The following is a 14,098-nucleotide window of genomic DNA, read 5'->3' as shown; positions in this document are numbered from 1 at the left end:
AGGGCGGAAAGGGGCGGTGCGGCCCGGCCCTTCCCGCCCTCAGACTGGCTCTGGGTAGGGCCGAGCGCCGCCTCCTCCACCACCTCGGCCGGCGGACTGAGAAGGCGGCGGTGGCTGGAGGTTATTGCAGCCTTTGCTCGCCCCCGGCGCACCATGGAGCAGCCGCGAATTTCCTCAGTCAATTCCGAGCCGGGATGGTATTTGTCGGCTCAGGACCTGGAAGAGGGAGCCCCGCTCCTCTCGCCCCCGGACACGGTGCGTGTCGTGCTTGGGGGCTCTCGGGGTGCGGGGACGCGCGGCTTTCTCAGGCAGCCTTGCGGGCTTTCCCTTTCTCCCTCTGTCTCTCGCTGTCTGACCGGCAGGAACCGCGCTTGAATCCAGTTTCTGAATTAACTCATTTTCTGGGTTCGCTTAATACACCGAGCCACGGGCTATCCCGGTGTTTGCAACCTTTGCTGTTCTAAGATGCGCGGACCCCAACTTTAAAAGTCCCAGCAAGGGGAATTTTGGGAGGTCCCCGCCTCTTAAGGCGAACCAAATCGGCTGGGTGTGCAGTGCACAACAATGCCGAACCGCTAGAAACAAGGGTTAAATCTTACCAAGCTTCATATCTAGAAACGTACAGACACAGTTTAAGCCTGAACACGAAGGTGAAAAACATCTAGGGTGAGTCAGGGTGAAGAAGTCACATGGTATGATTGCCATCAATATGTGACCTTGTTAGGATGTGAAATCACACTGCCTCAATTGCCCCGAAGTCTTCACAATAGCATCCCTTTTCAAATGTGTGGGGACTACAGTTCTAGTGGCCTCCCCAATGGAAAACGTTTAATCTAGGCAATGAGAGCCCAGTTGGTGTAATGGATAAGGCACCAGATTAATCATTGAGGTCACACTTTAACAGTAACAGAGTTGGAAGGGACCTTGGCGGTCATCTAGTTCAACCCCCTGCTCACGCAGGTGACCTGTACTAGGGATTTGAATCACTGAACTGTTGACCTTTCTGATTGACAAGCTCAGTGTCTTAGCCACTGAGCCATCTAGCCAGGCAGATTGAGTTCTAATCCTGTTTAGGCATGAAGACAGCCGGAGGACGTTGTGTTAGCTTGTTCTCTCTTGGCCCTAGGAAGAAGGAGGCAGTGGCAAATCACTTCTGAAAACATTAAGCAAAAGTACATGATTTTTCCAAGCAGTTGCCAGAGGTCAAGACCAATTTAAAGACACTTTTTAAAAAAATGGAGGCACTGGAAAATTTACAATCTTATAGGGGAAAAAATAGCATCCACTGTTGCCACCAAACTTACATTTCACAGCATTTTAAAGCCTCACTGGAAGTGCCCTATTACCACAGAAGCAAATAATGCAACAGAGATCCTCCCCACTTTATAATTTTCCAACCTGCCCAGATGGGGTATTCCACATGGTTATGTCCCCTAGAACTTTCCAACCCTGTGCAATCTATAGAATGGGTAGATATTCTTGTATGCCCATAGTGATAATAGACATATCTTTTGCAACAAAGATTTGCTCCGTGAATATCCCAAATGCATCTTCATAAAGCCACATAACACAAATGCATCCGTGTATGCATATTATGCTACCGGTACATGCATGTAGCAGACATGCTATATGCTATGTTACAATTGTTTTACATAGACTTTTTAGAATTATTTCATTCAAAACCTATCTATTTTGAATCCTTAGGGTATGTTTAATATAAATGCATATTTTAAATCAGCTCCCATTAGAGCAACTGTAGCAAAAATATTTGTATGTCAAACACATGATTTAAGATTACTGAGAATCTGTTAATTAATTGGTTTCTTTCATACTTTTATTTCATACTTGGTTTGACCTTGAAAAACTATTTAACCTAGATTAAGAGATTTGAATGGAACAATGCATTTGGTTCTAACATTTGCAGGTATCACTGAATCGTGTATCAACTGGCACCTCCTTTGGCTTTTCTGTATTTAATTTAATGAATGCTATCATGGGAAGTGGGATTCTTGGTTTGGCATATGTCATGTCCAAGACAGGAATCATTGGATTCAGGTATGTTTTTATTATCAGTTCTGTTTTTGAGTATTTTAAAAACTTTATCGTGCTCTATATTTACTTTTACATTTAAGAGTAGGGATTTTTTTAAAATTTAAGTAAAACTGATTATTTTAAGAATAAAAATAACTAAAACTGAACAAGCAGGTTGAGAGAATGTTACATTCCAGATCCCTCTTCTAGTCTCTAGTGGTATACTATTGGACATTATTAATTATGATTTCAAGTACAAAAATCAGGCATTTAATTTTAATAAATCTCATTTTTGATGTCTCTACAAAATCAAAAGAAAATAGTGTGAAGAAAGGTACATTGTGATGCTTTGCATGAGGTTCAGTCCTCAACATCTCCAGTCAAAGTTGGGAAAGAGTTGTCTAACTCCAAAGAGCTTATCATTGCAGACAATACTGAGCAAGATATTCTGATATAAAGATGTTTTCTATTTATCTATGTATAATAGAATGGAAAATAATTAAATTAATGCAATGAAATCTCTTACAGTTGTCTTACAGAGAGGGCCTCCTCGGGGTGCCATCAGCCAAACAATGTAGGCTGGTGACCCCCAGGGGGAGGGCCTTCTCTGTGGGGGCACCTACCCTCTGGAATCAGCTGCCCCCAGAGATAAGGAGAATCCAAGACCTCGGTGCCTTCCGCTGTGCCCTTAAAATGTTCTTTTTCCAGCAAGCCGGGCTGGCCTAACACTTTTTAAAATGTTTTTAATTGTCTGTTATTGTTTTTAATCATGGGGCCAAATTTATATATATCTTTTTAATTGTATTTTAATGTTTGTAGTTTATGTTTTTACTTGGCTGTTCACCACCCTGAGTCCTCAAGGAGAAGGGCGGTATACAAATTTAAAATAAATAAATAAATAAATAAATAAATAAATTGGTGTAGGGATTTATTTTATCAGAAGCCTATATTCTGCAACTGTAGTACAGAAATCAGTTTTGTATTCACATTGTTGAAATATGGTTTATTGAATGAACCAATTCAGCCTTGCAGATATATCAAATAATCATAACTTTTCCCCTACAGTGATAGCAAATCAATCAGATTATATTTTAGTGTAATGAATAAATCCAGTTCAGTCTGATTTGGCAATGCTAGTCCAAGTACTCTGGGTACTCCAAGTACTCCGCCCTGGGTCTTCGGAGAGGGGCGGCATATAAATTGAATAAATAAAAATAAATACTCTTCTATGTGACTGAAGGAGGCCATCATCATTTTAATTAGAAATGCAAAACGTTGTATCTGGGGCCTTCTTAATGTAGAAAAGTTCTTCTTCATATTCTGTTCACTAAAACATTCAAAGTTAAAGTTCTGTAATTACCTATGTAAAAATCAGGTTTTGGCATATCACTTTTCAGTTATGTGTCCAAATTGCACAAATATTTGTTTTGATGCATATTGAAAACACTTTTTTGGGGGGGCTTGGGAATTATGATTTACTTTGCCGCTCAAGGTTTATACAGCTAGAGCCAGATACTGTGATGATTAGTGAGCAAACATATAGCTGATATTTATTGTTCCTCTGCTCATTGGTATCTGCTCATCACAAAGATAAAATACAATCATTTAAAATACTTTAAATGTTATCAAAGTGTATGTTGTAACAACATACACTTTGTCATTTGTCATTTTTGCTAGATTTGAATGAGTCATAAAAAGTTGCTAAATATCAGAAAAAGCAGAACATGGAAAAAGGAATTAGCAGTCATGTGCATCATATTCTATCTTTTAAGATACAAAACGAGGAAATATGTCTTATGATTTTTTTTTTGTTCTTGGTTGTTTGGGGGAAAATGTAGCTTTTCAACTCTCTATTTTAGTGGGAAACAATGATTGATGACATTGACATTCATTATTTTTCTTTTTGTTCTAGTATGCTGATGTTAATTGTTGCTACCCTTGCATCTTATTCTATATTTCTGTTGCTTACTATGTGCATTTACACTGGTAAGTAAAAATGCTATATAGTTTTAAGGAGCTTTGTATAAATCTTTAGTGTTTGTATAAATCATAAGTCTTTAGTGGAGGCAAAATAGAAATATATTCAGATTTTACAATCTACATTTCTCTAGTCACATCCTTAGAATAGTCTATGCAATACAGGCAAATAATTTATAACCTTATAACATTACTATGAGGGTCAGTAGCCTCTTTAGATGGTGACACTGTTGCAAAAACCTGGCTACCGATATATGTATATTCATATGTACATACATATATATACATACACCCACACACACCCACAAGGCAAATTACATCATTATTGTTGCCAAGAAAACTGTATGGATATATCTCTGTAATTGATGATGATGATGATGATGATGTTATCCATTCATCCACATAGTTTGCCTGAATTGTTGTTTACAAGGACTATAAATTATTAATGTTGATTATATATCTGATGAAAAATACTTTATCTTTATAAATCAAGATACACTTTTTGTTTTAAGTCTATTTCTGAAATATTTTCAAGAACAAGTTCTGAATTTTGTTCTTATTTAATATATTCATTCAGTGAGGTGATAGGATTATGTATGTGCTTCAGAGCTGTTTTAACATGGATGGTCCTTAAAATAGGATTTGCTGCATTTTGACAATGCACTTATCACATCTTTTCTTTAAAATTTAATTAGAAACTATATTTTCTGCTCTGGGTTAGAAAGGAGTTAAACATGCTTGCTAGATGTCATGTACATTGCAAAAAAAATAATCTCTGTCTTGGACAAATTTTTACCTGAATTTCAGAAGTTTATAGATATACAAGTAGAGATATGTTGAAAAAAAATGAAATAGTGTGAATGCGAAGTTAGTAGTATGAAGTCCAGAAAACTTAGGCCCTTTTTTTAAAAAAGTGTCTCTTTCCTTTTATCTGAGACAGTTGATAATTCCTTTCCAATATTGTCTTCATAAGGGGATGTGGTGGCTCAGTGGCTAAGACGCTGAGCTTGTCGATCGAAAGGTTGGCAGTTCAGTGGTTCGAATCCCAAGTAGCTCCTGTTACTTGTCCCAGCTTCTGCCAACTAGCAGTTCAAAAGCATGTAAAATATGCAAGTAGAAAAATAGGGACCACCTTTGGTGGGAAGGTAACAGCATTCTGTGCGCCTTTGGCGTTTAGTCATGCCGGCCACATGACCACAGAGACGTCTTTGGACAGCGCTGGCTCTTCGGCTTTGAAACGGAGATGAGCACCGTCCCCTAGAGTCGGGAACGACTAGCACATATGTGCAAGGGAAACCTTATTGTCTTCATAGTTCTTTAATTGATTATTCATTGGGTTTTTGCTAATGATACCGAATGATAGCTCCCCTCCCCCCATCAAATGGCGTACATTGCTGCTGAAGAAGAGTTAAAGATATTTCCAAGTAAAATAATGTAACTTTATGACAAGCTAGATTAAAGCCTTCTGGATGTTTAGTTGATGATGTTGACATACAAGAGAAGAAAATCTGAAGCTCCAAAAGACAAAATGAAACAGGAACATGGACTGTAAGAAGCATGAAAACTCCAGTGAAAAGTGAATGAATCAACTGTACATGGTAACTTATGCATCAATGAATTAAAATGGATAGAACTTTGACACTTTTGGTCAGAAGATCATATTGTTATTTATTCAGGACACAAAAATAAACAGTTATTTTCAGTGACAGTCTTTGCTATATACCACATATAGCAAAGAAAATACTTGGGTACAATGCAATTAATGAGCTGAAACATTAACTACAACTTTTGGACTAGTTATCCAATAAGATGGGTATGATAATTTAATATGGTTATCCACGTTTATGTCTAACTACTGATGCAACAGAACGTGCAAATAAGATGTGCTGTGTTGCAGTTAGTGATAGGACTACCAAAGTTGGAAAGAGTGTGCAGGAAAATACAATTGGATTGTATGGCCTAGAAAACAGAAGTTAAGAATGAAAATCGGTTTCTGCCCATCCAATTATCTCTTCATTGATAACATGTTCTTCAAAATGACCCCTTAAGCGAACATTGCCAGATGGAGCACACAGAAATTAAACTGGATGTGTTATTGGTACAAGGAGGTAGAAAAACTGAGGTATGTTAGCAAACAAATTGTGTGATGCTGATGATAGAACAGATCATGAACTGCTTGTGGGCAAGTTTTAAATCAAGCTAGAACAAAAAAAGGTTTCCATATGCTTCTGTGCATACAGCTACAAAATATAGAATCACTAGGAAGTCCTGAGTGTCACTGATAAAGAACCAGAGAAACTGTGCAATGAAATGAAAAACGTCGTTAAAGAAGACTCTGAAAAAAGATTTCTAAAGAAGCCAAAGCCAAGAAAGCAAAATTCTCAAGAAGGAATTTAATGAAGAATACTGTATCAGTAATCAGAAAAGACAAGGAGCAGGATTTTAACATCTATAAAAAAAATATCAAAGAAAGAAACAGAAAATCATGACAACTATTTACAAAGTATCTCTGAATTCAGGAGTACACTAATGAAAGACACTAACTGATTTAAATTAGATGGAAGGGATATAGTGAAATACTGTACAGTTGGGATCTCAATATAAAAATAAAAGATGCTTATTTACAAGAATCTCTAGTACTTTAAAATTATGCTAATCAGCACTCTGATTATTAAATTCCTCTAAATTAAATTAAATTAAATCAGAAGGCTAGAGGAATTTGTAGGACATTTATATGAAGAAACAGTAAGCAACAGAAGAAGAATCCATAACGGTTCTAACCAAACTAGGACAATAGATCAATAGAATGTGCAAATTATCTCACAATATCCTTTTCTGCCCTCACCTCCAAATGTGAGAGGGTAATTATCACAATTGCCATGACACTACAAGCAAAGCTTAAAAACACCAAAACTCACAGTCATACCAAGCCACTGGTTAACTTTGGATGACATTTTGAACTTAGCTCTTCTTCACTGAAGCCCTTTTAATTTACCTGTCCCTGTGTCAGAGATAGTAGAGAGAAAACAGTCTGGGATTATTTTAATTATTCTATTGTTGCAATTCATTCATTCAGCTTTCCCAGTTGTTACTGGCTATCTTGTCATACTGTTCTGTCCTGTTTCAGTTTTAATTTCTGGACTTCTGTGCCTTTACTTTTCTATGGAACAGGGTTTTTTTCATGTTTGGTTTTCTTCTCTTCTTCATACTTCTGGTTCTCTGTAGCTATTTCTGACTAGTCAACTTTTCCTTGGTTGTTCTCAAAGGCTCTTCCTCCTATTCTCCATTTGATCTGCACTCTTAAATATTCAAGAGGTAAGGTCTTATTGTTATATGTAAATTATTATTTATTCAATCGATTGCTTCTCCATAAATATTTCCCTCTGCAATATTTAAAAAATTAAACCTGCAGTTAATGTGCAATAAACACATTTTAAAATTACAGCTAATCAATAAAAGCAACAGTAAAACAATCATGTTGAAAGCTTAACTGTGTCTGGTGGACCAGTCTGAAAATGCTTTTACTAAAATGCTGGCAAAAATTGCCTTTGTAATAGGCCTCTTGATAAAAAAAAATAGGCATATTAAATCCCTTGTATTTATTTCCTTGATTTTGCAATATTGAGCAGGCTAAACTTGGGAACAAGCTCCAATGGATGCCAGAAGATTTGCTTCTGATTTATTTTGCTTCTGAGGATACCTAACAGGAGACAATACAAGAAAAAATGCCAAAATAAATAGCAGCAGTTTTACAATGGCAGGCTATCACTGCAATTCATTCTCAAAGATTTGTACCCAAGATGTGAAGTTCGGAGCCATTTGTCTCATTTTTTTAAAAAAATATTTGTTTATTAATTATATTTACATGGCTGCCCATCACACAAAAAGTGACTCTGAGTGGCATAAAAAATTAATTTGGCAAAATGTTTCCTTGTTCTGGAATAAATGAAATGTTCAATAAAATTGTTGTTAGCTTCACAACAATGTTTCATATATTAGTTTCATAAACATAGTTTCATATACTATGAAAATTATTTTCTAAGGTATAAGTTTATTAACTTATAAAAGGCAATGTATGCAATTATGCATAAATGTGATAGTACAAGACATTTGAGGGGTAAATTGATGGTGTTAGTGCAAAGCATTGTTTCTCAACATTATCAACTTAAGAGATATGGGCTTCAACTCCCAGAATTCTCAAGCTAGCATGCTGGAGAATTTTTGGATTGAAGTCTAAATATATTAAAGTTACTGAGGTTAAGGGATACCAGTGTAATCTATATTTCTTACTTCAAGCTTTTAATGTATTTGTCTTACCATTTCTCATTTCCTTTCTATGTTTTGAATGACGTTGTTTAGTCCTAAAAGGAATATATGATAGGAAAGCATGTACCGTATGTAAAATAATTCTTAGAATATGTTAACCTCTGTGTATAGTATACGTAATAAACATTCAATTAACTTGAATGTTTTCAGAGCTGATACTGAAACATGCTGCTCTCCCCAAAATTGGTTTTTGTTGGGATAAAGCACTTTTTTTTTTACTTATGTCAACAATTGTGCTTCTATCTTGTAACAATTATTGTCTCCTAATTTTTAAAACGACGAATTTATTTTGTTTTGGCTTCCAAGTGATTGTACCGTATAGGAAAAGAAAAAAAAACATATTTGGGTTTTTTTTTCCTTGGGGGAGGGAAATGCCTTTCTTTTAAAGTAAAATTAATGTGTTAAGCTTATTGGAAACTTAGCTCATATTGGAGCTCAGACCTTATTAGTTATTATTCCTTAAAAAAAAAAAAGAAAGACCAGAATCAAGCTATTAAATTTCAGTAGTTTAGGTTTAGAGACACAAATAAGGAACTAGTGGTCTTTGCTAATTAAGCCTAAAATGCCTGAAGAATTTTTCATTTATTCATAGATACATACACACAAATTTTTATAAAATTGTATTTTGCATTGAAAGAACTCACAAATATAGCTCCTGATACCCCACTTTAACAAAAAAAAAAATGGAATTTTCTTCACGTTATACTTACAAAATGTCTTCCCCAGATCATGTTTTTTGGAAAAGATTACAACACGAGTAAATAGAATGGTATGCTATTTTGTATTTAGGAATTTATTATATATCTTGTTAGGATATAGAAAGGATAAAAGACATTATTATTATTATTATTATTATTATTATTATTATTATTATTATTATTCACCCAATGAGAGTTGAATTTAGCATTTCTGACCACCTGTTGAGTCCTTCCCAACATCTAGAATAGGCAGATGTTATTATTTAATAATAATAAAGGTATCATTGTTAATGATTGAATATTGATATGACTTTAATAATGGTTCTGAAGTGATAAATTGATATAAGGGTAGTCCACATGCAAACAGTGATCTTTATCATGTTAAATACAGGTTTAAATATACATTTACTCCAAATGTATAATAAATAGAAAAAACACACCAGGTCTGGTGCAATGGGATTTATTTATTTTTTTTTAAAAAAGGATAAATCTATGAAAGTTAAAGTTTTTACTTTATAGGAATGCCTTAATTATATGTAATATAACAGTAAATATGTATTGTGAATTGTTTGTTTCCTTTTTATAGCTGTCACATCTTATGAAGATCTTGGTCTCTTTGCATTTGGTTCCCCTGGGAAGGTAATTTCCAAACTCCTCTTGCATATATAATATGCTAAAATTCAAAAAAGCAAAGATAAAGTTTTATTACACTAGACTAGAGCATACTTTAGAGTTCTACAGAGTTCCTGTATTTACATGGAATTTTGTACACATAAGAGAATGTCTTTGTTTATGACTCCCCCAACACTCCCCTCATTTTTGTTCTTGCACTTTTAGAAAGAATAGAATTTTCTTACGTCGCTTTCCCATATAATTATAGAGACTGTTAACAACTTGTTCATCATGAAAGAAAATTTAAAATTGTCATTAGCTGTGCATACAAATATCTCTTTCATTGTAGTGGATGTAAAATACAGTATATAAACCTGTAACTGTTAGTCTTCTGATTATAATTGTACAATACTTTAAAAATCATCTTAATTTATTCTTCCAGTTTTTAAAATCATAGTTCTAAAATACATTTAAAAACCCATGCTGTATAGGTACCTAGCTTGTTTTTTAATTCAACAACTTCTTATGAGTTTTTAAATACATGATTTATATCCAGCAAGGAATGTTTTTTTTTTCTTAAACTGATCTACTGTTTTCTCAGGTTATTGTGGCCAGTACAATCATTATACAGAACATTGGAGGTAAGGAGAAGCCTTCTAGGCATTAAAATACTGAGTGTCCTTCAGAGAGAACATACATTAAACAATCCTTAATTCTGTTATATAATATATATGAATGATAAGTTAGTAGTAACTCTAGCATATTCCCAATTTGAACTGTAGAACAATTACCTGGAATATGAAAATTAGACTTTACATTTATTTCATTAACTTTATATTTCAAATAATGTTTGAAAACATTAATTTTTTTTGAAATTAAATGAAAATAGATTGGCTACATTCATATTTATGACTGCAAATATATTTACATCCTACTGGTGTTTTCTAAAGGAAAAGGAAGTGGCATAGTCTGTCCCCTTTGGCCTTTCTCATGTAAAATGTCCTGCAGATGTTTTTGTAAATATGTATGTGCAAGGAAGCGTAGAAATTCGGCATACTAATTTGCTCCTGCATAATTATGGACTTCAGTGTTTTATTTGAAATGAAGCTGGTTTCAGCTGGCAGGTCTGCGGAAACCATTACAAAGCTGACAGATTTGCAATGGGAGGTGGGGAGAGGAAGCTTGTGGTCATATATAAGAATATTTGGAGATGTATCAGCTATTTAATAGATCTCTTGCTGTGTGCAATGTTTGTTCAGTAATCACATGAGGTGAAAGGGGTAAAGCAAGTTCTTCTTGAAAAATAATAATAAAATGCACTAATTAAAACTATCGATCAAAAGGAGGAATGAATGATAGCTTTTTAAATCTAAATATGCTTAAGGGAAACAAGCTGATTTCAATAGACCTCTAAACCAGAGATTCTCAAACTATGATCTATGAACTTTTGCCAGCCTAGAAATCTACCTGGTTGCCTTCTATAGTATTCCCATAGTTAGCATTCAGAGCCTACTTGCTACATCAGCTTCCCCTTTGTGTCCATTGTTAGTGAGCCAATTTCTAATCTGAAAATTTTAGTATTCTCAGATTGTATCGAAAAATAACTTCAACCAGCATGTTTTTCGTTGGTGTTATTAGTATATGGCATGGGGTGCATCAAATAAATATTTAACTTTGCATTAACATTTTAGTTTAAAATGGCCTTTAAGACGGATGCGATAGAAAGGCATATACAATTGCAGCCAAATACATTGGAAAAAGCATTCTCATAAATGTCTCTCACAAAAAAATGATGGGAAAGGGCATTTATTTAACTGATGGTCCTTATCATTTCCATACAAATCCGTCCAAATTTCCAGAATGTTTTTAGAAGCTTTGCCCTGAGTTAATTATTCTTAAACTGTGGGTCATAATCCCCGGGGATGGTGTGGGGGGGGGCTGGGGCAGATCATATGGAGGTAGATCATATTCCATCTTGAGAAACTGAGTGCTGGCTTGTCAGGCAGAGCATGTTGCTAGGAAATTCTAGGAGTTCAAGTTCACAGTTGCTCAGATTGAGAAACACTGGCTTACTTTATGACTAGTCTTCTTTTGCTCCATATAAAAATAATGCTGAATAGACTTTATTGCTTTGCTAAGATACCAGTATTATTGGTGGGATTTCAGTTGCATTGTTGTGTCCACCATCTTGATTTTTTGATCTTGTCCATGCAGATAATCTTTGCCAGGTCGTACAGACAAAGAAAATTGTCCTTAGGATAACAAGAAAAGCTTTTGTAAATTGAAGGATATTGATTTTTTTTTTGCTTATCCCCTTTGCCATTACAATGGCATATATTTTTTTGGGGAAGACAAAGTTTGGTAAGTTTTATGATTTATATGGTAAGTTAGAATAGGAGAAGAGAAGAGAAACGTTGGAATTAATTAATATTGTACATTTAAAATACTTCATTTAAATACTAAGACTGGAAGACCAACAAAGCATGGTGTAGAGTAATATTGAAATGGATCTAACCCCTCAGTTCTTAAAACACATTTTTTTTCATGTAACACATTTTATAAAACACTAGTTCAAAGAATTAGACAAACACTGATGAAAATTGCAAGTAGAGCTTTTTTCTCTCCACAGTACATAATTGCAAGTGTATATGAAATAAACAAGCACTTAAGAGGAAACATCACCAATCTCTGCCATGAGGCATCCGTTTCTTGGTAGAGGTCGACCTAATTTAATCTTTGAAAAACCTTCTGTATTTTCCACAACTATTGAATGTTTACAGAGAGATTTAAGACTAATTTGAGTGCTTACCCCATCAGCAGAAGCTATGTTTGGCCAGAAAGCTAATTACCTTACTGTTTTAAATTGAGGATTTCCAGCTCTGTTTTAATTGAGGCAAGTTTGACATCTGCTAGTTGAACAATTTGGAACCATTAAGACTTGTTGTATTTTTCTTTTATAATGTAGTAAGTAGTCCAGGATGTTTTTAGAATTGTATTTTAAGGAGGGGGTCATATTTTTTTAAAAAAGCTTGGTTATAGGCTGCATTATTCAATCTGTATAAATTATGTAGACTAAGGTTAGATGATTTAGTTAAAGATATTTCTGAGTTTGGGATCTAACTGGTAATACGTTCAGTATTATTTGGAATAATGCAAAGGATATAGCATTCCAAATCCTGCGGAGTCAAGATTGTTTGTTAATTTGTCCATGTAAAGAACATTTCTATCTAGGTTCAGCTCCATGGATTTTGTTTGGACTAACAAGAGGATCTTAAGATAGAGAATCTCATTTGTTTGATCAATGAGTCGAGAAAAGTAAATATAGTTCAACTTTATAGTTCCCCAGGTGTCAAAGAATAGAACTCTCTTTCTCACAGAGTCATTGGAGCAATCACAGAGAGGGCAAATCACTTTGCAAATTAAATATCCATATGATTGACAATAGGAGTATTAGAGTCTAAAATGTTCATATGGCTACTTGCTGAAATAAAATTCTGTGCTGTGCTTTCTTAGATTGTTTCATAAACATTATGAACCAAACCAATTGGTGAGAAACAACTAACCAGAGGGAATGCAGTTCATTCTTTCCACACTTCAGATATTTTTAAAGGTGTCTTGGAAACACTTCAGTAAAGAAAGAGACTCGCATGAACTCTCTGACAACTCCTTAAATGTTAGACATATACCCTCCTTTTGTCACCAAATTGAAATGCTGGCATCGATCTTTTATTTATGGACAGAGTAATTAGGGAAAACTGGAGCCAAGACTGTATGATTGTGAAACTTTGAAAACAAAAACTGCTTTTTTGTGTCAGCATTCTGCAAACTGATGGCAAAGTAATGCATCTTCTTCTGAAGTTTATATTTGTTTTACTATTCTTACATAAAATCATGGAATCATAAAATCATAGGGCTGAAAGGGACCTTGGAGGTCTTCCAGTCCATCCCCCTGCCCAGGGCAGGAATTCTTATTCCATCCTGGACAAATGGCTGCCCAATATTTTCTTGAAAACCTCCAGCAATAGAACACCCACAACTCCAAGAGGCAAGCTGTTCCCTTGGTTAATTGTTCTCATTGTGAGGAAGTTTCTTTTTAGCTCCAGGATGGAGCTAAAAAGAGCTCTCTTTAACAAGCTTCCATCCATTTCTTCTTGTCCTACTCTCAGGAGCTTTGGAGAATAAGTCGACAACCCCCCCATCTCTCTGTGGCAGCTCCTCATGTACTGGAAGACAGTTATCATGTCATCCCTAATTCTTTTCTTTGTTAGACCAGAAATACCTAGTTCCCTTAACTGTTCCTCATATGACTTATACTGCAGACCTCTTATTTTCTTAGTGGCTCTTCTCTGCCCTCAGGGTCTCAGCATCTTTTTTTTCTATTGTAGTGACCATAATTTTAAATGTGGCCTCACTAGTGTAGCATAAAGCAACATTATCATTTCTTGTGATCTTGG

General features: G+C 35.0%; 1 protein-coding gene across 1 annotated transcript in view; it reads left to right on the top strand.

Annotated features, from left to right (window-relative positions):
* Positions 1–150: 150 nt before the first annotated feature.
* The window catches only part of SLC38A6 (solute carrier family 38 member 6), a 47,884-nt gene continuing 33,936 nt past the window's right edge, over positions 151–14,098 (top strand). Inside the window, exons 1-5 of the mRNA XM_070931616.1 lie at positions 151–255; positions 1,925–2,055; positions 3,944–4,017; positions 9,619–9,671; positions 10,246–10,285. Coding sequence (XP_070787717.1) covers positions 154–255; positions 1,925–2,055; positions 3,944–4,017; positions 9,619–9,671; positions 10,246–10,285 — 400 coding nt within the window. The 5' untranslated portion in view covers positions 151–153. The remainder of the gene's footprint in view (positions 256–1,924; positions 2,056–3,943; positions 4,018–9,618; positions 9,672–10,245; positions 10,286–14,098) is intronic.

The sequence above is a fragment of the Pituophis catenifer genome, unplaced genomic scaffold (genome assembly GCF_029215685.1).
Source record: "Pituophis catenifer annectens isolate HBS135680 unplaced genomic scaffold, rPitCat1.0.hap2 SCAF_1, whole genome shotgun sequence".
Lineage (NCBI taxonomy): Eukaryota > Metazoa > Chordata > Lepidosauria > Squamata > Colubridae > Pituophis > Pituophis catenifer.
Note: the sequence above shows the minus strand (reverse complement) of the source record. Positions and strands in the feature narration are given on the sequence as shown.